We start from the raw sequence: 22,709 nt of genomic DNA on the forward strand, positions 1-22,709 counted from the left end.
TTATCCTGTGTATACTCATCAACGGATGTTTAAGAAGTCTTTCGAGTTCTGTTATACACATGACGGTTCTACATGACTTTCCTTTACTTCTTCCTTTACCTTGAATGCGATTTAGTGTAATTGTAGAGAAGCCTTTAAAGGTAAAATACATTTTATGTCACTCGAACCCCGCTGTAAGGACACTCATCGTTAATTCCGAAAATTTTTTTTTATTCCCGGGGGAAGCCATTTCCTCTCTTAGATTCAATCCCTTTGGAGTTCAAATGGCCTCAAAAGAAACTGAAAACAATGCTTCTGCAAAAGTTTTGGGGTGACAAACAAAGAGCATTATGGGTGTGTTATAGCATTTTCTGTGGTGGTCAATGGCCGTTATTGTGAAAAACCGACACGTTCGTCTTTCCAGTTAACAAATATAAACTTCTCATAATTATATTAGGAGGGAGAAACCAACATTAAACATGCAGCTTAATCATCTGAGCTTACTCTTCTGTTTTAACTGGATTTTACTTTTACTATCGTCATCATCATCAATATCGTGATCGTTATCATTACTTATGTTCTTTATTTTTGCTACCTATTATTATACCTTTGAAGAGATTGAAAACGTTACGTTTTTCCCTGTGTTATATTTGTTACCTTACGCTTATTCAGGATAACGTTTGCGTAGATTCAAACAGACCCCAGTCCAGCTTAGCTTGCGTAGCAGGCGCCCATTGCCTCCAAGCGCCTTCTGTACAGGCTACATTTAGCTTGCATTTTTTTGGTTTGTTTTATTAATTCAGACCGCCTGATGTTCTCCAGGGAATTTGCCTTTTGTTCTTTCATAAATTATGCATACTTATGCACGTGGATGCATAGAAAAACCTCTCGGAGCAAAGGAGAGAACCAACAACAAACTTAACTCACATATTTCATCGACACCGGGATTTGGACCCTGGCCACATTGACGGGAGAGGAGTGATCACACTACTGCGCGGGAAGAGAAGATTACGTAAGAGTAGGTCTGACAATATTCAAAACGGAGAGCTAAGCTGAGCAGAGCAGAGCAGAGTTGAGTAGAACACAAAAGAAGTGCAGTTAGCCTTCAGTTAATCAAAAATACAGTGTATAGGGTTCTGTTAGTTCAGCCCTGGATATGTTGCGTCACCGTGGACTCCTCAAGTGTATCACTGCGATTTTACTTTGGATAGTTTGATCATCCTAAAATGTCGAACAAACTGTGTGTCCCTTTGAATAATTAAAGGCAACATAGTTCTATCAATATAACCTCCCGCCCCTCGATACCCGTAAAGGTCAATATGTGTATCATATTACCCTTTCTGTGCTGCCCAGTACAGCATTTCATCCAGTATGAGAAAGTGAATGCGATTTGACATCAAATTTGTGCTTCTCCTTCGAAGAGTCGAGTTTTTAATACGAGACTGCATTACAGCCCCAAATAAATTAGATCATTTAGACAAGACAGGATTACCTTAAGGATAGCATAGTTTATCAACTAAGAACTGAGTTTTAGACGGAATCTACCAGGAAATTGAGTAATTTTAATTTTCAGTAGAGCAACACAAATCGCCTGAATTGTAAGTATCCTGGAGAGTCCCATACAATTTACTGTAACGTTGTTACAGTAATTTATGGGACTTTGGGAGCACCTCAGGCCGTATGCGAGCGAGATGTTATAATCCTTTTCTTATGACACGGATTTGCAATACAAATGCGTTTACCGGTCTATAATTGTCATCAAGTTGTAATAAATGCGTCTCAATTTGATTTTCGCGAGAACAATGAGGCTTTTGTTTATTTACTGCCGACTGGTTTGCAACAGCACGCACTTGGGAAACGAGATAATATAAAATTATTTGACTCGATAATGACGGTGAAGACTCTAGTTGGAGGAAAATAGTCTTAGTTTATAGCTGTTTATCGTTCTACAGTCGATCCAAATCTTTTGTTCAGGCCTTAGAAACAAAAACGAAATTTATATCATTTTGCAATTGTTTTGTGATGCCTGTATTGAAAGAAAAAAGAGAGAATTCTTTACATAAAAGAGACAATTCTTACAAGTTTCGATATTTTCTTTTCTTGGCTTGGTAAAATTTGCAAAAGTTACGATTAAAACAACCACTGAATTGGTTGAATTCTACTCTTTAAATATTGAGAATAAAGAACACCATATGTTAAGAGTAAAGATGTTAACCAAAATCTTTTTTTCAGTTTATTCATTTGGCGGAAAATCAACATATTCTAATTAATTTCTATTTGTCTTTTTTGGGGATTCGCTGGACATGCTCCTGCACGTGTAGAAAAAATGTGGAAAACTAAATTCTCAGAATCGCAATTTCCGGCTTTCTGGGAATTGAATAAATTGATGTTGAGGTCAATTTTCATTAATATTTTTTCTGTCGGTAAATTCTCGCCTTATATATGGCTGGTATTAAAGTGCAATTGACTTTTTATATGTATTCTGCGTAATTCTACTTTGAGGGAAACTATCAAATATTCAAATCATTAAAAAAAAATTAATACCCTGTGTGAAACACACAAGCTTCTTATCATTGTAGACAACATAAGCAAGGAAAAAGCACGTTTAATTTTAAAAGACAAAAGGAAAAAAACTTGAAATAACTTAGAGGGAAGGGGATGTATGGTTATCGCCTCGTAGCGGAGTAAGCTTGTAGTTTGTGGCATCACTCAAGGTGTTCAGGACCGAACGACAATATTTTGTGCTTCGATGCTAAAAATAGAAAGAATGTTTGAGAATGGTAAGGGGTCGAATAAAACCATACAGTGGCTGGTCTCCTAGCAGATCATCTTTTCACATGACTGTCCACTGTAAGTTTCCTCTTTCCCAGTTGGGTGAGTTGGACACGTGGCTTTCTCAGATTGATCAGTTTGTTTTGCTAAGGGATGTATTTCACTTTTAATGGTCAACTAAAAGGGGAAAAGTTTTTCTTCTTCTATTTCTTCTTTTTTTGCTTGCATTTTTCAGGCAATTCAGCCTGTATAAAATGTTTTTTTTTTTTTTTCTAATCTTTCTCCTTCCTTCCCTGACACAGTGTAAGCTTCACACGAGGATATTTAGCCGGTATTTTTTCTTTCGCTTGCACCGTAGACCATTTTAACCGTGACTTAAGCGAAACGAGCAAACTACAAAAGAGAATACCTGCAAAAAGTCTGGTCTGACAGGTTTAAGTGGATCACTGACCCCAGACTTGACATCACGTGTTTTAGAAATGAAAGAGAAACTGTGGTTGGCGGTTAAAATTCCCCGTCCTAGATTATTCTTCAAACCTGTGGGCTGCAGCAGCTTTTTGGTATCTGATCGGTTTTCAGTCACAGAATTTCTTTGGAATATGATTTCTATAAACCCATTTCACGTGTCTTGGACCAATGTTTTTTTAAAGTTTACTTTAAAAAGTTCTCAGTGTTTGAAATATGCAGAGTAGGCGGTGCTATGTCAACTAATATGTAAACTTTGCTCGAGCGCGAAGCATTTTAAACACATGCAGGAAAAAAGTCACTTTGAAAGTGCATTTTGTTGATCTAGTCTGAGTTTTCACAAAATGGTAAATAAAAACAAATGAACGAAATAAAATGAAAAACGCCTCAGCGCACAAATCCAGTCCATACCGTCCTTGCGGCGGCTGCGATTTTCAGTAGGATGAGAGCCTGGGTACGAGGTGCACTTCCAATAAACAAAATGGATTGGCTTAGTTGGGTCAGTCAGTTGTACTATACACAGCTTTGTGTTGTACTTGGTACCGTCTCATTGCGCGGTAAGAAGGATGGAGAAGGAGAGCTACAACTTTGGTTTCGTGCGATGTTCATCGATTGCCGCATTTTATATGCCAGTAGGATAGCGGGGCATGACGAGATGGTATGTGAGTTATTGATGTTTTTCCTCTTTCACTTCCGAGATTGCACTGACAAAATCAGCAAAATCAAACGTTATCAACAGAGAAGTCGAAATTTCATTTCGTCCAATACTGAAAACAAATAGTACCATCGTGAGAGTACTGATAGAGGGGTTTCGTCCAGGGTCTCAAGGGTTAGAACTAAATTTTATAGATCCATGACTCTAGGAGTGAAAGGCTTTTAAATATATAATTTAACAATACAATTATAATAAACTGGTTCAAGACTTCAGAGGTAGTGCATGGTTTTATTACTACAGCTCTGTTTCGTGCGGCCAAAAGATGACCACACTCATCATCAGGTAATATCAACGATTGACCGTTAGATTACAACAACTGGCAAAAAAGCGGAAATAAGGTTGCTATGAGATATAAAAACAGCGTTATGTTATCGTATAAATCATGTGATTGCTGTTTATAATTTGGAAGATTGTGTTACTTTATCATAAAGTTCCGTGAGGAGGTAAGCCCCGGGAGGGAAGGGTTACTTCATTATAAGAGGCTAATAGGAATGTGCCGCTGGATGGGGTCGCATTTTCACAACTGGACTGACTATAGAGGGGTCGAAATTTCAATAGAGTTACTCGAATGGGGTGGCACATTTTGGGATTTTTTGGGGTAAGACAGTTCTTCATATTTACGGTTAGCAAACGTACCAGAATGTTTCCACTGTAGGTGAAAAGTAAAGTGCTCTTCATTCAGTGATTATTTGCCCAAAAGTGGCTAAGATGGGGTCTATAATTGGTCACAGAATAGATTATAATGGGGTAGGGGCTCTGAAAGGCCAGCGGCACATACCCAGCAAAAATTTAGCCAAGTACCCCCCCCCCCCCCCCCCTGGTATTAAGCGGACACCTTCGGGACCTTCCCAAGTGTCCGCTTTTTATAGAGGTTTGTAAAAATTGCGCAATGTTTGTTAACGATTAACATTCAACGGTTACTCTGTACTGTGATTAAGCCATGTTGTTGAGGAAACTAAGGAAGCTGTACTGTACTTTGCGCAACACTTTAGGTGAACTTTGATCGCGGATGACGATTATACTGCCGGATATCGGTGTAATATGCAGTTAATTGACCTGTAAATGTATTGATTTATCTCTATTAATCGACTAAAGTACGTATTTCAAGGAAGTAATCCAATACTACCTCTCCTTACTTTTTTCAGTTTGTAATTATGCCTGAAACTACAATGAAGGTCACCAAGGATACAGTTACAATTAAAGAGCTAAAAGACTGGTGGAGTCACGAAGGACAAACTGTTCAACTAAAAGATGCTGATCCAAATGAGCTTCAGCTTTTTATTGAAAAAATGCCCGTCCCAATCAAAGGTGAGAGTGTTCAAAGTAATTTCCAAAATTTTGTTTAAGTTTTGGTTTTGGAATAAAGAGGTACATGGTTGAACCTCTGTACAAATGTATGGAAACAGGCAGATCTTTTTTTTTTTTTGGTTTTAGTCTTTAAATAAAAAGACGAATACGGGTTAAACTTACTGTATTTACGAAGGTTTATGAAAACAGGTAGCTCAAGCTTATGGCAATAGTAGTTAGTTTGGTGTTTTTGAATTGAGAAGCGTACGGTTAAACCCGTACATTTGTGTGGATAGCTGGGCTTAAATATTTATAATTGATAAGTGAAATATCCATATTTAGTATATACTAAAACAGTGGATAGTGTTTTTCGCGCGCTCTGATTGGCTACTCAATCAGTGAATATCCTTCACTATTCACTGATTCACCTCCAGTTCCTCCGAGCGAGCGACGCCAAACTTGCGTAAGTTGCGAGCAAAATGCCTTCCCGGTTTGCTGCCGTAACAAACTAAGAAATTTCACAACTAATCATGCAAGCTATTCCCAAAATACATGAAAAAGCTAGGTGACGAAGTTCGGTTTGGAAGTTTTAACAGGTAAATCTTTGTCTTTTTTACTTAAATTCATCGATAAAACCGGTGAAAAAGTTTTTTGTTTACAAATGCAAATTAAGCTTAAGTCTTGCGCTACTTAATTTAGTTGACTTGTTCATAAATAAGCTTAAAACTAAATTTAATAATCTTTTTTACAAAATGATTTTAAATACAAAAAGAATTCACAACTCCTTTTGAAGAAACTTCCCCGCAAGAGCAATACAAACGCCTTCAAAAGTTTTATTTGTCGCTAAGAAAAAGCGATGACCGCGACCGTTCGGTCATCGTGCGCCCAAATTGTAATCGTTGGCAACAGTAAATGAGTTAAAAATCATCATTTTTGTCCTCAAATATCTCACTGTTTTAGTATATACTAAAACAATTATTCACCGAAGTGGAGGTGGCTAGTAGTGGAAATTTACCTCGCCGCTTCGCGGCCTCGGTAAGTACTCACTACTAGCCACCTCCACTTCGGTGAATAATTGTTATATAACAAGACAGAATATTAACGCTTATAAATTTTGTCGACCGGGAATCTTCGCGTCAAAACATTGTTCGCTGTTAACAGTGTCAAGAGGGGTAGACTACTAGAACAACATTGATCTTCCTTTTTAAAGCAACAAAGAAGAGCATGATATCCGGCCGGCCCCTATTCTAGTGATTTGGAGTAAAAAAAATCAGATCATATTTAAGACTAAATGAAAGCTTTGAATCAACTGCATTAGTCTGTAATTCACAAATCGATTGACGCGAATTGCTTTCTCGCCTCATTTTTCTCGCGTACTGGCGGTTCCGCCGCCAAAATTTCCCCTCAGATCCTGAATCGTCCTCAGTAGTTTTCTTATCAAAAATGTAGTTTACGTCATAGAAAGTGCTTTGTACGGGGTTATATTCACGAGCTTGTTTGTGTCAAAATCCGAACGAGCGAGATACGAGCGAGTGAGGGCTTTTGACACAAACAACTCGTGAATATGACCTTGTACAAAGCACTTTCTAAGACGTGAGCTGTTTATTACACATATTAGGAGAGTTTTCACTTAAATAGTTCTCTTAATGTAACACATAAGCTTATTACTATTAAAAGAGCAAATCACAAATGCTGACATGCAAATGCAAATTTAATAGCAATGGCAAATCTTGCAGCACATCCTTAGTCCTCATCGTGCAGAACAGAAAATGCACTTACAAAAGTTTAATCTAGTATGACGTTACAAAAGACAGACCTCAGCGATGTGGGCTCGTATAGAGGAGTTCACGCTCATAGTCACGGCATCATAGGTAATCAGGGCAAGATGGAGGGAAATTCAAAGATTTGTATTGGAATTCAAAGCCCGCTAATTCTTCCTGAATTCATATATTTGATGCTTGATTTTCCCATACATTTTCTGTAATTCCACAGTATCAAAATTACAGAAAATTTATATGGAAAAATTCAGGTTTTCTAAAAACTCATCACGGATGTCTTTGCACTCCAGATTTAGTGTATTGTTTTTTTGAACTCGTAAGTTACCCTTTTTAAAAGAAACAAAAGCTTAAGTATTTTGGCCAATGTAAACAAATTAGGGCTTGGGAAAGATCATCTTGGAGGGAAAGACAGATGAGAAAAGGAGAGAGGAAGACCGATAAAGTAGTGGGGAGGGGACATGTCACTAACAGAATTAGGAATTAGGAATTTTTTTCTCTTTCCTGAAGCTCTCTCAACAACCGCTGCATATTTTGTTCACGTTGTTGAAACTCTATCAGTTGCCTTTGAGAATTTTTTTCTCGTTCCTGAAGGTCTCTCAAGATTGGCAGTTGGTAAAAACTGTTTCCGCTGTGCGGTAAAAGATGCAACGTCCTATGGGATAAGCAGTTAGAGTAAAAATGCGGGCGTGATTTCAATTTCGGACTGGATCGTGTCGAAACGTTTTGATATCAAATCGACTGATTTAAGGTTCATCTGAACGAAAAAATGAGAGCTCGTTCAAAGAAGGGGCTATTCTTGGACACACATTTCAATATTTTGTGTGAGTTTACAAGCAAGCCATAATTATTTAGTGACAATCGGAGCGAAACGAAATTCTGATTTTCATCTTCTTCATCAGTATCTCTTAAGCTTATGCGTCGCTCAGTTTAAAGAGAGGAACGCAGTACATTTAAAATTTTCTTTGAAGTCAAAATATTTAATTTTTCATTTTTAGGTGACACTTAATCGGGTTGCCCATGTTACTTGGGTGATTTTCATGATTGCCTTGTTTTGTTTTTGATCATGAATTATCTTTTTAGAAAAAAAACAAAATCTACGCAAAGCAAATTTGCCAAGGCGAACCTCAGAAATAGAAAGTCAGTGGAGGGATTTTCAGCGACGTGAGGAAAACTTCCAGAGACAGAAACGGGAGATGCAGCAACGCGAGCAGGATTTACAAAGGAAACTCAGAGTGGTTAAAGAACGGTATCAGGACTCTCAAAGCCACCTAACGGATATTGAGCAACGTGAACAAAATATGCAGCGACTATTGAGAGAGCTTCAGGAACGAGAAAACAATTCTCAAAGGCAACTGATGGAGTTTCAACAACGTGAACAAAATATGCAGCGGTTGTTGAGAGAGCTTCAGGAAAGAGAAAAAAATTCTCAAAGGCAGCTGAGGGAGTTTCAACAACGTGAAGAAAATTCTCAGAGGCAGCTGGGGGAGTTTCAACATCGTGAAGAAAATTTCCAGCGGCAGCTGGTGGAGTTGCAGCGGCAACTGAGGGAGATAGGACAGCAGTTGACCAATTGCCGAGGACAAGTTTCTGAACTACAGTTAAGTCTTTCAACAGGACAGGAAACAATAAATCAATTGCGGAACCAGGAAACACGTGACTGGGTTATTCCCCGGGACGAAATTCAAATCACAGAGAAATACCTTGGGAGGGGAGGATGGGGAATTGTCAATGAGGGAACGTATTGTGGCTGTACTGTAGCAGTGAAACAGATCCATGAGTTGATTCTTTCTCCTCATAACATAAATCTGTTTGAAAGAGAAATGAATATCGCTTCTAAATGCCGCCATCCTCACTTACTACAGTTCATCGGCAGTAGTAAGGGGGTCTCCAATAGGTCCCAACCAATCACAGCGCAGCAAAATTTTTCTCGACCAATCAGAATCAAGCATACAGCCCATGTGACTTCAATGACGTCAAAGCTCCCAAATATGGGCATAAAAATCACGTGACCCCACCCAAGAGGTGGATCCGCATACTTGGCATAGTTTTAAGGACCGTACCGCGTAGAACCTGGGTACAAATGGGACGCATGCGCAGATCAACCCCAGACGTTTCCCCTGCGCAGTCACGTGAATGGGATCGTAGGCACATGCGCAGACCGCCCAACGACTCCACAGGTCCCCCGCATTCATAGGAGCCTATGTCCGCCTAGACCTACTACGCATGCGCAAACACTCAAAATAAGCCCCAGTCCCCTCGCATCCCCGAAAGTCAATAAAAACACACTCTATTGAGGACAACATCACTGCATGGGTTTTAATGAACGTACCGCGTAAATCCTAAGTTACATCCGGGACGTATGTGACGCCCAAATGACGTCACGCCCTTGACTTTAATAAGTAAACATAAGAAAGGGTGTTTGCCACTTGGCTATGGAAGTCATGTGATGCGGATGTGGCCATGGAATATAATGATTGAATCCTGCGAAGGACCACGGTTTGAGTAAATGAAATTGTAAATTAGAATGAGCGGCTGAAACGAATTAAAAAGAGGGGTGATTAGAGCCAAGAAGCAAACTGAATCAGAAACACTCGACCATTGGCACGCACGAGGCGGTGTCTTACTGTCCAATGAATAACTAGAAAAAACAAAAAAGACTTGTTTACAAAGTGGGACGTGTGTGACGCCCTCGTGGTGTCACGCCCGGAAAAGATTGTACACAAAATAATTCAATTAACATCCAGTCTTGGTTGAAATTAAAATGTTGAAAGATCCAAAGCGTTTCTGGGAAAAAAATTAACGTTTTAGTTTGAACAGATAAAGTAAGCTGGACCATCCTTGATGATTGACAATACAAAGTTTGTGAGGGATAGGCCAGCTTCGGAAAATCATGATATCTTGTAAGACCCAAAAGGAATCTAATTAAAAAAAATATATTCATGAACATCCAGTAGGGGTGGCGCCACCATGCAGACCTCCCCCTGCCGGGTGTTCAAAATTCCCAATCCATACTGTCCATCATGGCACAGCCCCGACAGGGTTCATGGAGTTCGGACACGTGCCGTAAATAAATCCAGCAGCGTTTACACACAAAATACAATCGCCCCGTCAAATTTTGGAGGGACCTGGAATGTCGGTCTATCACCTCGGCAATGGCTGAAATAAGAAAGGGAGATAAATGGCTCGCATGAGAAAATGAGAATCTGAAAAAAAATTAAAAAAAACATATTTTAAGGACGGAGTGGGTAGCCCATGCCTTGCAACATCTCGCACCAATAACAGGGCACGTGTAAGTCGCCGGCAAAACGAAAATTCAAATAACAACGACAACAGAGTAATTTAATGGGTCTCGGAAATGGAAGATGAATCCCCGATCCAGTGTACCACTGCACGATACTGCCGAGGAAACACCATGCAGCGGAAGTACCATGAACCCTGTGGGTACTGAGAATGGTAAGCGAATCTACGAAAAAAAATTAATAATAATGGTCTAAACCATGAGTAAAAAAGCAATGCGGTCTCGGATCCAGCCTCTGTACCCATAGATTTCAATGTCGGTAATCACATCTAAAAATTTAATAATAATAGGCTAAATTCATGAAGACTATGGATGATTACAGTATTGCACAAAATGATGAACAGTATAAATATGGTATCGTTGGTATACGGCAATGATCCACCCCCATTCGTCCATCGTGGAAATCACATCTGAAACGTTTCATGAAGACTAATTACACATCGAACCGTACTATAATGACATCGCAATTGCACGGGTCTAATCCAACTTCCATAATGTTTTAATGTATAATGAAAGCCTACAAAGAGGTGGAAAGTCGAATCAAGACAGGAATACTGGTACGAAAAAAACCGGCTTGCAAAGGGCGGATCCATTGCGTATGATGACGCAACAAACAATGCGTGGCTGTAAAAAAAAAATTTAATCTAAAATTAATCCTCCTCTAAAAAACCTAAGGCAGCTAAATCCGGGTCATCCACAGGACCCTGGCGCCGGAGAAACGAATTGATTCTAAATGTCATCCTTAAGGGCCAATCGTCCCAGTCCCGATGGTTGGGGTCCCCACTCTGTACATAGTCCACAATATCATCTTCGGTGAGGGACCCCTCCCGGTTGCCTGCAATCACATCGTCTAAGGTCATTCCCTCCATCATTCTCTCGCAATGATTACACACGCCGCCAGGGGTGGGATGGGCGACCCATTGATATATATGACAGACAGGCTGATTCTCCACATACTCCCAAGAATCTAATAAAAAAATAAAAATCAACAGGAACAGGCTGGGACCCAGAACCGCGCAGCCCAATTGAGTCGAGCTCGTCGAGGGCAAAGGCACAGGTGGACAGGCCACAACACGTCTCGTAGAAACGCAAACCCCTTGAACACGTCTAGGAATCAAAAAAGGGACATGAGGGAAAAAAGGGACCCACACCCGAAAAAAATGAAAGCCATGACACTTACCAGCCATGCGGCGGCGATGGACCTCATGGTCGAGTTTCCGGGCAACGGGGTGGTCCCACGGCAACGTTTTGGCCCAATCCCGCAGTTCCTCATGAGTACATCTTTGGAAGAAGGCGCGCACGCAGTCGCTTCTTAGAGGCGTGTGCCACATCAACTTCAGGGCTTCGAACAGCATGGCGATTGGCATCGAGTACAATACCAACGATGATAATGAGCTCACCATTTTGACCAGCGTGACTGAACAAACTGGAATGAGTCCACACAGGGCGCGCAACGTGCTTTAGAGACTCCACGAGCGAATCAGAGTGGTGGAGAGCCATCACGTGGGGTGTCTAAGAACGAGAGGAGACTCTAGGGGGTACCCCCCATGGGTACACCTTATCCTCCCTGGACCAGGGGGTCTAGCGCGAGTGCGTGATTGGTGGAGACTGGAGGATAAACAAGGGAACACCACGGTGAGAGGTCAATCGCCAAGTTGTTCACTGTGTCAGAATGGACTGCCGAGGGTTAGTCGATCCTAAGAACAAACCGTTTGGCCGCGTGCTCCCATTGGAAGTCCAAATCAAAATCATGTTTTGGGTCGAGTGTTTCTACACGATGGACAAACGGAAGAAAGTGGTGCAGGAGTTCAAGGGTCTACCCAAATGCGACCTCACAGGGTTCCCACAACACCTGGGCGAAGGCCGTTGGTGGAATCAAGTGGTGGTGCGATTGCATGCCCCCAGAAAAAATGGCTGCCACCACTGCCACCGTCTCATGGATCACCGGCTCTCGGTGAGTAAAAAAAGTGGTTTAACTCTTTGTCTTCTCATGACCTTGACTTTGAGCATTTTTATGTCTGGGTTTCAGATTGGCATGATGACGGAGATGGCGCGTCAACCCCCCAACCTCGACCGCTTATTGAACGAGGGCATTGCCTTTGTGATTGACACCTTCAAGGATCAGATCAATTGTCCCCTGGGTCAGCGCCCCGTCATGATTGGCAGGAGGAAACCTTCGTACGATACAGTGGACAAAGTGATGAAGAGACTGGACTTGATTATGAATGTGATGTCAGCTATGAATTTTGTGGTCGTCGATATTCATTGAAAAAAATAAAACAAATGATGTGGTTTAGAACTGTGTTTTTTTATTGGTGTTTGAATAAACGTTCCAGGGTGGGATAGATCGCTGGGTCTTCTTCCCGCGTGCCTACAATGGCAGTCTTGTCTTGGAGGGTGGGGAGGGCAATATAGTCCTCGGTCATGCCTTCACAGGGTTGATATTGACCTTGGGCGGGATTCCACCATAACCAGTCTTCCCGATCCACATCAAAGACATAGAGGGGTTTGCCTAAGAGCTGGGCCATGACCACACTCCAGCCTGTGCCGCCCAAGAGATGCTTGTGCAACGCGTCAAAATAACCCACGGCCAAGACTAAAGACGCGGGCTTGATCACATAATAATTGCGTTGGATATACTGAAGGCTGATGGGATGATGCACTTGTCGACCCAATTGAAACGCAGCCTGGGTCACAGTGGGGGTAGCGGCGTCCAACTTGGACTGCGTCAAAGGCGCGAGAGACTTGGCTCGAGGGTGACAGGGTGGAATGACGACCACACACGCGTGCCCATACATCTGACATAATCGTTCCACATGCGTGTCCACACCTTTCGCACCGCCCGTGTAAATCGTCAGTGGCATGGTCTATCGAAAAAATTAACAGTGATTAGGGTGATATAAGGGTGTCCACGCCCATAGGGTATGCGGTTCATCGTCCGCGTACAGCAAGGGGGTTTGCCATTCCCGACACGTAACCGTTTGTTCGGTCGATACAGACCATTGAGGGTGAACACCCCGACTCGATTCCGTTGGGGGGTAAGGTACCGTTGACACCAACGGGTGAGATCATCCTGGATTTGCCGGTAGGGATGAAACTCGTGGCGGTTGTACGCCGTGGACGGTTCAAAAGGCAACCCATGCACTGTCCGGGTCTGACGATCGACACGCCTCTTAGCCTTCTCGGATAATTGATCGTAGGACACACCATGGGGTAACAGGTATTTGAACAACACATGATGATGCCCTGTCCAGTCACACAAAGCCAGTTCTCGAATAATATACTCGTCTCGGGAAAGGGCAAACCCCTGACTGTACGCCAAAAGACCCACTTGGTTCAACGCCATGGTCGCTTACCGTCAAGAAGAGAGGACCGCGATGACTGAAAACACTCGTCGAACCACCCCGGATTTTATAACAGAAAGCGTGAGCTCTGATTGGTAGACCCTCCAATCACACCACTCTCACGAGATCTCAAGTAGAGTCAGGATTGGTGGACACCAGATCGTATGAGGATCACGAGATGCCGGGACATGGGCTATAAAAGGCAGGCTAGACGTGCACCCCAATCATTCCGATCAGGCATGGAACGTCAAGCCACTCAACCTGCTGCAGTGCCCTCAGGACGCAAACGACGCCGAGTGAGTAGTGGTAGTAAGAAACCCAAAGGGGAAAAAGAAGACATGAAAGCCACCCGTGAACACGAGATGACGTTGATCGGTTTGCCCAGAGCTGAAGCGGAGGCTGTAGAGAAGAAGGTGGAACCGAACCCTACCAGTGAACTCGTGTGGGCCCTGAACGCCATACCCCGAGCAGACCCACCACCCACCCCTTCCCCCATCGTCTCACCCGTTTCCTCCGTGAACGACTTGATGGAGGGCACCCTGAAAGAGTATGAGGAAGAGTGTCTAGAGGAAGGAACGTTTCAGACCGATCCTGCCAAGGAAGTCGGGGAATGGGAAGAACACGACCTTGACCAGATGGAGACCCAGTTGAATGAGCTCTTGTATGAAACGTGCCCCTTTCATCCTCATCGAATCCTCCAATGCGTTAACCCCGAGACCCAATTTGGCCAGTTGAGGTTCAAGTGCCCCCTAGCAGGTTGTCCCGTGTATTTGTTTGAAGATAGTCGGGAAGTGATGATGGAGAAATTGAAAGAAGACACGCACCCTCAAGTCCGGGCCCGATTGCAACGAGGAGAGCTCAAGTGCAAATGTGGGTTGGTCCCTAGGATGAAATTGAGCCGAACCAGCAAGAATTACCAGAAGGTGTTTTTCAGTTGTGGGAGCTTTCTCTCAGGTCGAGACCCCTGTGGCTACTTTCAATGGCTCCATGGTCCGCTGTGGTCCCCCCGAGAGACAGCGCAACCCACCCTGAGACGATGGGTAAAAGACACACCCCCTGAGGTCCATAACTATGAGAAGGCGTCCGTCAGACCATGGGGCATGCCTGCCGACCCCCTGCTGAAAAACTCAGAGAGGGACTTTGTGGAGATGCTTAGACCGTGGACCAATCAGTTTGGGGAAGCCATCCAAACCAAGGAAAGGGAGCGGGAGAGGACGCGCCATTTGCATAAGAACTTTGGTAGCTCATGTTTGTTTTGAAAAAAATCATGTAGGTGTGTGAACAAAACTATTAAAGACCGAGATTGGCTACGAGTGTGTGTCAGTGTCTTGATGTCGTTGCCACGCGCTTACGAAGATCCCCAGCAACCCGGGGCCTTGGGCGGGGTCCGACCCTTTGCCCAAGCCCATAAATTGAAACCCCCGCAAGCCCAACAGATTCTCCAATCGGTGTTGAGTTATACCCTCCACAAACCCCGACGGACGCGGTTTCCCACGGCACCCACGTTGGTCTTTGACCGAGACGAACAATGGCAAATGGATTTGGTCGACATGCAAAAACTCCGTCGATGGAATCAGGGGAACAACTATTTGTTGACCGTGATCGACGTCCTGTCCAAGTATGCCTGGGCCGTCCCCATCAAATCCAAAAGCAGCACGGAGATGCTCCGAGGGTTGGACAAGATTCGTCGACAAGCCTCGCCGCGACGACCACTCCGCGTGCAGACGGATCAAGGCAAAGAATTTTTAAATAAAAAAGTGCAAGCCTGGTTCAAGCAACAGGGGTGGCATCATTTTTACACGTTTGGGGATAGCAAGGCCTCCGTGGTGGAACGATGGCATCGCACGTTGAAACAACGCATGTACCGGTATTTCACCGCGCACAATACGTTACGGTACGTGGACGTATTACAGCCCTTGATTCATACCTACAATCACACCCAGCATCGCAGTATTGGGCTGGCCCCGCATCAAGTCACCCCCCAAACAGTCCCGGAGGTGTGGGACCGACTCTACGGTGCACGTTTGGAGCAAACGACCCCACCCCCTAAATGTCGCGTGGGGGATCGAGTGCGTCTCAACAAGAAACATCGTCCCTTCAAAAAAGGGTATTTGCCCGGGTGGACGGAAGAAGTGTTTGTGGTCACGCACGTTCGTCGTCATCCGATCGTCACGTATCGACTCAGTGAATGGGACGGCACCCCTATAAAAGGCACGTTTTACGAACCCGATGTTCAAAAAGTGCAAGTGTCGGACGACTCGTTATTTCGGGTCGAAAAAGTGTTGAAACGCCAAGGACGCCGGCTATTGGTCCGGTGGAAAGGGTGGCCGGCCAAGTACGATAGTTGGATTCCCGATCACCATGGTCCGCGTCAAAATCACGCCTCGAAAAAGAAAAAAGCGGGTCCGGTTTCTCGATGAAGTGCAGGCGGATTCCAGTCGACCACGCGCCAGTTACACTCCCTCGCCCACCAGTGACGCCGACGTACTGAAATTCATTCAGAAGAAAGCGGCCGAACAACGGCGAACCCAACCGTGGTGGGAAAAATTGGCCAGTCCGACCAAGCAACAATGGGCGTACGCCAATGCCTACCATCGAGCCGAAGCGTATGCCAAGAAACGAGGCGCGTTGCGGTCCCCCACCAAGAAAAAACAACAACGCCGACGCGCGGGACGTCATCCCCCGATGCGCAAGAAGAAACCCCCTAAACCCAAGACGTGCATGACCCTGATGGAATTGGCCCGGGCCTTTCCCAACATTGCCCAGCAAGTGTGTTTTCATCCCAAACAATCGACCTTCAATTCCGTGGTAGGACGCGTCCCTCGCAGCAAGCAGAAAGTGGCCCAATGGCTATAAAAGGACCCTGCTCCCCGCTTGAATGTGACCACTCCTCATTATGAGCGAGATTAAACGCCTGACGCTGGTCAGCGATCCCACCAACGAGTTTCCCAACAATGCCAACAACAGTTTCAAGGTGCGATTGCCCGAACGGCTGGTGTTACCGGGCGCGGGATGGCATGCCTCGTTGATGTCCCTGACCGTCCCGGATCAAGGGCAGAGCAATGCCGTCATCGCTACAGACCCTCATACCAAAGTCATCCAATTCAGTGTGACGTACTTGACGCGCAAATATGTGATAGGGGAGTATCGACGGGTCAGTTTCAAGACCAAGGAGTACAGTGTGGAATTGGAAGACATCATGAGTACTAAACATCCTGTGACCTCCGGGAACTTGTTTTGGCAACGAGCGATGCAAGAAGTGCACAACATGACCATGGAGAAACTCATGTACGAACAAGATTATGCCAAGACCTTTGATGCAGATGAACGACCCCTGGTCAGTGTGAAAAAGAACTGGATGCCCAGGATGACCTGGAAAGACAATGCCCTGATTTTGCATGCAGTGCCTAAAGGAGAGTTGCTCAACGGCAACAAGACCAAAGCCACAAGCGCCTTTTCCCTGGATCTAGGGGTAGCGGAAAAGTTTGGCTTCATCGAACAACTCCAAGGTGTGGTAGGGCATGTGCTGGGCCCCAATCTCCAATTCACTTGCCCCACCGTGACCTATGATGGCCAAACACCCCCCAAGGATCCCTCGAATCGAACAGACTATTATTGGGAAGGAGCGCATTATGCCGGGTCGCAACCCTCGGATTTGACCAGGGATGTGATGGATCAAATGTTTTTGGTGAAAAATAAGAGGCTTCATCTGTCCAGGATGGTGGAATGGCAGTTTAACAACCTGAATGCCTCCTTTGAAAAAGTGGTGGGGACCCGCAAACGCACCGTCATGGTCTATTCGGATCTAGTGGAATCCACCGTCGTGGGCAGTGGCAAGTTTCCCCTGTTACGGGAAGTGCAATTGTTGAGAACCGGCGATGGGGAAAGCACGGCGGAACCCTTGCACCATCAATGGATCAAAGTGCGAGGACAACAATTGGATATTTTGGAAGTGGAAATTGCCAGTACCAGTGGACCCCTGGCCATCTTACCCCCAGGCAAAACCTTGGTGACCATCGGTCTCAAACAGCTATAAAAAGCCACTCACGCCACGCGAGGGACCCAAAAGCACCTTCGACGTGACACCGACAAAATGCGCGGAGGCAGTTTAACGCGGTACCACACGCCCGTGGTCACCCCGCAAGAGGGGAAAGGGTTAGCCGAAGACTTGATCAAACTGGCGGGACCCCTGATCGTGCAGCAAGCGCAAGCGGGACTACAAGATATTCAACGAGGCAAGAGTGCTGCGGAGACGTGGGCGGATCGACGTGGGCAACTCACCCGCGGCTTAAAACGGAAAGCCCCTGCCATGGCCTGGGCGGGCGGCAAACACCAAGCCAAAAAAACCTATAAAAGAGCGTCTCAACGTATACGGGACATCTTTGGACGTTGAAAACAAGATGGTACGCGTGGGTGGTTTTCTCAAAACGCAAAATCGCATTCGACGGCAACGGGCCCGTGGACGGTTCATCTCGCCGTACCAAGTCGGGGGCACGATCTTTGGCAAGTCGATGACGGCGCGCTATCCCTTGATGTATACTTCCTCCCGCCTGACAGACCCCCTCTACATGGAGAAGAGGATGCTTCGACAAGTTCGCCAGATGAAAGGGGGCACGATTTTTGGCACGTCCACTCGCATGCGCATGGGGGATCCCATGAGGGTCCTCGCGGCAGAGCAAGACAAAGTGAGAAGGAGACGTTGGCTCGGGCAACGGATGAAAGGGGGGGATCTCAGACAGGTGTTATGGGCCAACCAAGCCAAAGCCAGGAGGCAACGGAGGCGAAAACGTATAAAAAGGGGGGAACGTTGAACCCCAGGGACAGACCGCATCATGTCGCTCCAACTGTTTGACGTGCCCGATGTGGATTATCGGTACGAAGCCTCACGGGAGGTGGAGTTTCAACCCGCCTTGACGGGGATCCAACCCATCACGTTCTCCATCCCGGGCTCTGACGATTATTACGACACCAATTCTCTCCGATTCAAAGTCAAAGTCCGTCTGACCAATCCAGCCGCTGGGTATACTGGCTTGGATGCAGGGCTGCTCATCTCGGATGGCAACGAATCGAGACATGTGTACTGCGTCAACAATTTTGGACACACCATCTTTCGAGATATCACCCTGAGCATGAATGGGGTCCTCATGACGGAACAGAGCAACACCTACCATTATAGAGCCTACCTAGAAACCCTCCTGAACTTCAACCGAGAAGAAGGGGCCACCAAGTTAGCCCCTCAAGGATGGGTCAATCAGCTGAATGTGGTGAATGTCATGGGAGCCACCGCCGCCAATTCGGATGTCCCTACAGACGCCAATTGGAGTGGGAATGCAGAATTGCGTACCTTGACGAGCCGATTACTGACTGAGCATTGGCACACCTTCCTCATCCGTCCCCATTTGGCACCCCTCAAGACAGGCAAATTGTTGGTCCCCAATATCCAGATGGACTTGGAACTCTTCCTCAACCCCAACACTGTCTATTTGCTAGGTACCCCCAACAAAGGCACTTTAGTCGCCAAGAAATTTCCAGCCATTCACCCAGAAGACATCAAAGTCACGTTGTTGATGAGAAAAGTGACCTTGAATGCCAGTGTCTATGTGAGACTGCAGAAAGAAAGACAGCTGGGCAAACAGATTGCCCGCTACCCCGTGGTGCGGAGCGAAATCCGTACCTTTTCCTTTGATGGACGCACCACCCAGTGGGAACAAGACAATGTGTTTGTGGGGCGATTTCCTGACCGAGTGATGGTCGGGTTATTTCATTCAGATGCCTTCAATGGAAACCTACAACGCTACCCCTTTGCCTTTGAAAAGTTTGGGGTCACCCAAATACGTCAGACCTTGAATGGAGAAGAATACCCTTACAGAACCCTGCAACTGACTGGAGATCAAGCCTATGAAGATCTACTGGGGTACGATCGATTTCTACAAGCCATGGGTGCCTACAATGAAGATAAGATTCCCCTCCTGCTGCCTGGAGATTGGGGACAAGGCAAGAACTGCACGTTGTTCCTGTTCAACAATGTGCCCAGTGGAAAAGCCGATGATCCTCAGTATCGCAACCCCCGTCAATCGGGCAATACGCGACTGATCATTGATTTTGCTGCTGCAGTGGGACACAACATCACTGTGTTGGTCTGGAGCGAGTATGAAAACATGTATGAGATCAATCACATGGGAGGTATAAAATACAACATCAACGGCTGAAGTGGACTCAGAAGACAGAAGACACCGGGCATGGAGTTTGTGGCGCTCAGTGATAGGGTGCTGCGCACGTTGGCCCTAGAAGATCCCACCTTGCGACGCGTGTTTCACGGCGTGTACCCCGCCGACCAGTTACCCCGTTCACCCCCCAAGAGTATCCGTCAAGCCTACATTGTCAACACGGATCCAGCGGGAGAACCGGGACAACATTGGTTGGGTCTGTGGACGGAACAGAACAAGTGCGAAATCTTTGACAGTTATGGACTGCCCCTGCACGTGTACACCCACCCCGACCTGCACCAATGGTGGAGTCAATGGAAGCACCTGATCCGCAGTGACCAGACCTTGCAAGCCTTGGATAGTCAGACCTGTGGCCATTATGCGTTATTTTTCCTGAAAGCCCGAGCCCAAGGCCAGTCCTATCAAGACTTTTTGGGGCAATGGAGTTGCGACAATTTAGTGTTGAATGATCAGAAAGTGGCTGAGCGGTTGAAACGGGTGATTAAACAAGAAGTCCAAGATGAAGTCGATGCCCGCCCAGAGGAGGGAGGGCAAAAGAATGTGAGCCGCCAGGCCTTTATGCTTTGTAATCCTTGTGAGTGTTAAGAAATAAAAAAAAAAAAACACCATAAAACGAGAGGTGCTGTGAACGAGTAGTCATTTCATCATGATTACGCGAGGGGATGTCCAGCGGGTGATTGACGCTTTCATATTAGAAGAAACCATGTATTGGTGGTCCCACCCCATTGAACGGGTGAACACTGTCCAAGGGGTAGATGCCTGGGATGGGTATCATTGGCTCATAGCCCGCCAACTGGCGCAAGACCAAGATTGGGTGTCCCTCAAACAGTACATGGACACCATACAAGAAACGCATTTAAGAGAGACGATGGAACACCTGATTCAGTTCGAATCGCCACGCCTCTACCGCGAGTATTGGACGGCATGCCCAGACGACGACGACGGCAGAGCGCTTCCTCCCGACGACCCCGCTGTCGTCAAAACGGACGTGGCATCATGAGCGTGTTGGCCAAAGCGGCCAAGATTGGCTATAAATTGGGACGAAGCAAACGGTATAAACGCATGGGTGCGAAAGGAGCCACGGGTCATTATCGACGTCACCCTCGACCGTGGGAAGGATGATCCGACAGCCCAGTAGTGTGATTATCGCGGGCCCGTCGGGCAGCGGCAAGAGCGAGTTAGTGGAACAATGGTTACGGGACCTGAACATGTTTCAAGTCAAACCCAAGAAGATCGTCTACGCGTACGACCGATGGCAACCCCGGTTTGAGCGTATGCAAAAGAAAGAGGGAATTCAATTTCATCGCGGGTTACCGGACCCCCGTCATTTAACCCAATGGTTTGGTCGGACGCGTGGTGGCGTGCTGGTCTTGGACGATTTGATGGAAGAAGGGGGACAGGACAAACGCGTGTTGGATTTGTTCACCAAAGATTCTCATCATCGCAACATTACCGTGTTGTATTTGACGCAAGATTTATTCCCACCGGGTAAATTTGCCAAGACCATTAATCGCAACGCGCATTACATTGTGGCCTTCAAGAATCCCCGGGATCAAACGGGGATACGAACCATTTTACTGCAAGCCTTTCCCGACCGATGGCGTCAAGTCTTGCGCCTATTTAAACGCATCACGTCCCGTCCCTTTGGCTATTTGATGTTGGATGTGCATCCGGCGTCGGATGATCGATACCGCCTGTGGAGTCATTTAACGCGCCGAGAAGGCAAGGCGCAAGTCCATACCCTGCCCGTGGATGTCCCTGCCGTTCGAAAACGAACTGCAACGAGAACTCGCCCGGGTCCGTCGGCAAAGAGAAGGCGGACAACATATTGACTTGTCGGTCCGCATGGACACACCGACCTTCTCGCCTGCCGGGGTGGGGTCCCCAACCTCGCCCTCGGTACTTCGGGACCTTAGTACCATGACGGACATGGTGGCTGAATTGACCCAACCCGTGGATCGAGCCCAATTGGATCAAGAGATTGCGGATTTTAATTTGACCTACCCGGTCAATGTGGACGATGCCCTGAATGCCTTTACCTTACCCCCCGTGGCAGGCACAGGCACCACTACCACCACAGCACCGCCACCACCCACGATCACCACGGCTCCCACCACGACAGCCACCCCAACCCGTCCCACCACGTCCACCCGCACACGTCCTACGGCCACTACGACCACCAGCAGTTCCAGACGACCTAGACCACGCCCTGTCACCACCGCTACGACCACCACGGCTCCCTCCCGCCCCTCCACGTCCCGACGCAGCGCTGGAGCCGGCACCAGGACTACCACGTCCACAGTGACGACCCCGACGGGCCGTCCCACCGTGGCCGCCAAACAACCGCGACGACGTCCCCGCGTGCCCTCTCCACCGTCCCCCGGTTCCTCCCCTCCGTCGGAGGATGAGGATGAAGATGATGATGACGACGATCGACGGCGAGGCTTAAGGCGACGGTTGGATTTGCTGAACGAAGATGCGCAAGAACGGGCGCGAGGGAGACGCATTCGCAATATCACGCATACCAATACGGTGACCACCGTGTATGAAGAAGGAGGGCGACCGTCGGTGCGCCGCACGTCCACGCGAACGTCCAGCCCCAGTCCACCCCCTGTACCAGCCCGCCGAGGTCGTGGCCGTGGACGTGGCCGAGCCCGTGGACGGGGTCGACGCCCGTGAAGCTATAAAACCAGGAACCTGCCTTCGACTGTCCCCAAAACCATGTGTGGCCAATGTCGAAGTGGGATGGTCCCTCGACGCAAACGTAAACGCACCACGACCCGACGTCGAACCCACCAGCGAGGAGGAATCATTCCTCTGATTTTAATGGCAGGCAAAGCCCTC

General features: G+C 46.5%; 2 protein-coding genes across 2 annotated transcripts in view; both read left to right on the forward strand.

The window, feature by feature from the left end:
- The first annotated feature begins 3,760 nt into the window (after positions 1–3,760).
- LOC140928090 (uncharacterized) overlaps positions 3,761–22,709 on the forward strand; it is a 29,000-nt gene continuing 10,051 nt past the window's right edge. Inside the window, exons 1-3 of the mRNA XM_073377813.1 lie at positions 3,761–3,874; positions 5,077–5,239; positions 8,077–8,868. Coding sequence (XP_073233914.1) covers positions 3,818–3,874; positions 5,077–5,239; positions 8,077–8,868 — 1,012 coding nt within the window. The 5' untranslated portion in view covers positions 3,761–3,817. The remainder of the gene's footprint in view (positions 3,875–5,076; positions 5,240–8,076; positions 8,869–22,709) is intronic.
- LOC140927876 (uncharacterized) lies at positions 20,984–21,697 on the forward strand. The gene has a single exon (XM_073377574.1). It carries the CDS (start codon positions 20,984–20,986, stop codon positions 21,695–21,697), a length of 714 nt encoding a protein of 237 aa, XP_073233675.1.

This window comes from Porites lutea, chromosome 2, assembly GCF_958299795.1.
Source record: "Porites lutea chromosome 2, jaPorLute2.1, whole genome shotgun sequence".
Taxonomy (NCBI): Eukaryota; Metazoa; Cnidaria; class Anthozoa; order Scleractinia; family Poritidae; genus Porites; species Porites lutea.

Bases quoted from the DNA above. Each gene is read 5' to 3' on its own strand.
- LOC140927876 (XM_073377574.1), top strand. From the start codon at position 20,984: ATGATCCGACAGCCCAGTAGTGTGATTATCGCGGGCCCGTCGGGCAGC.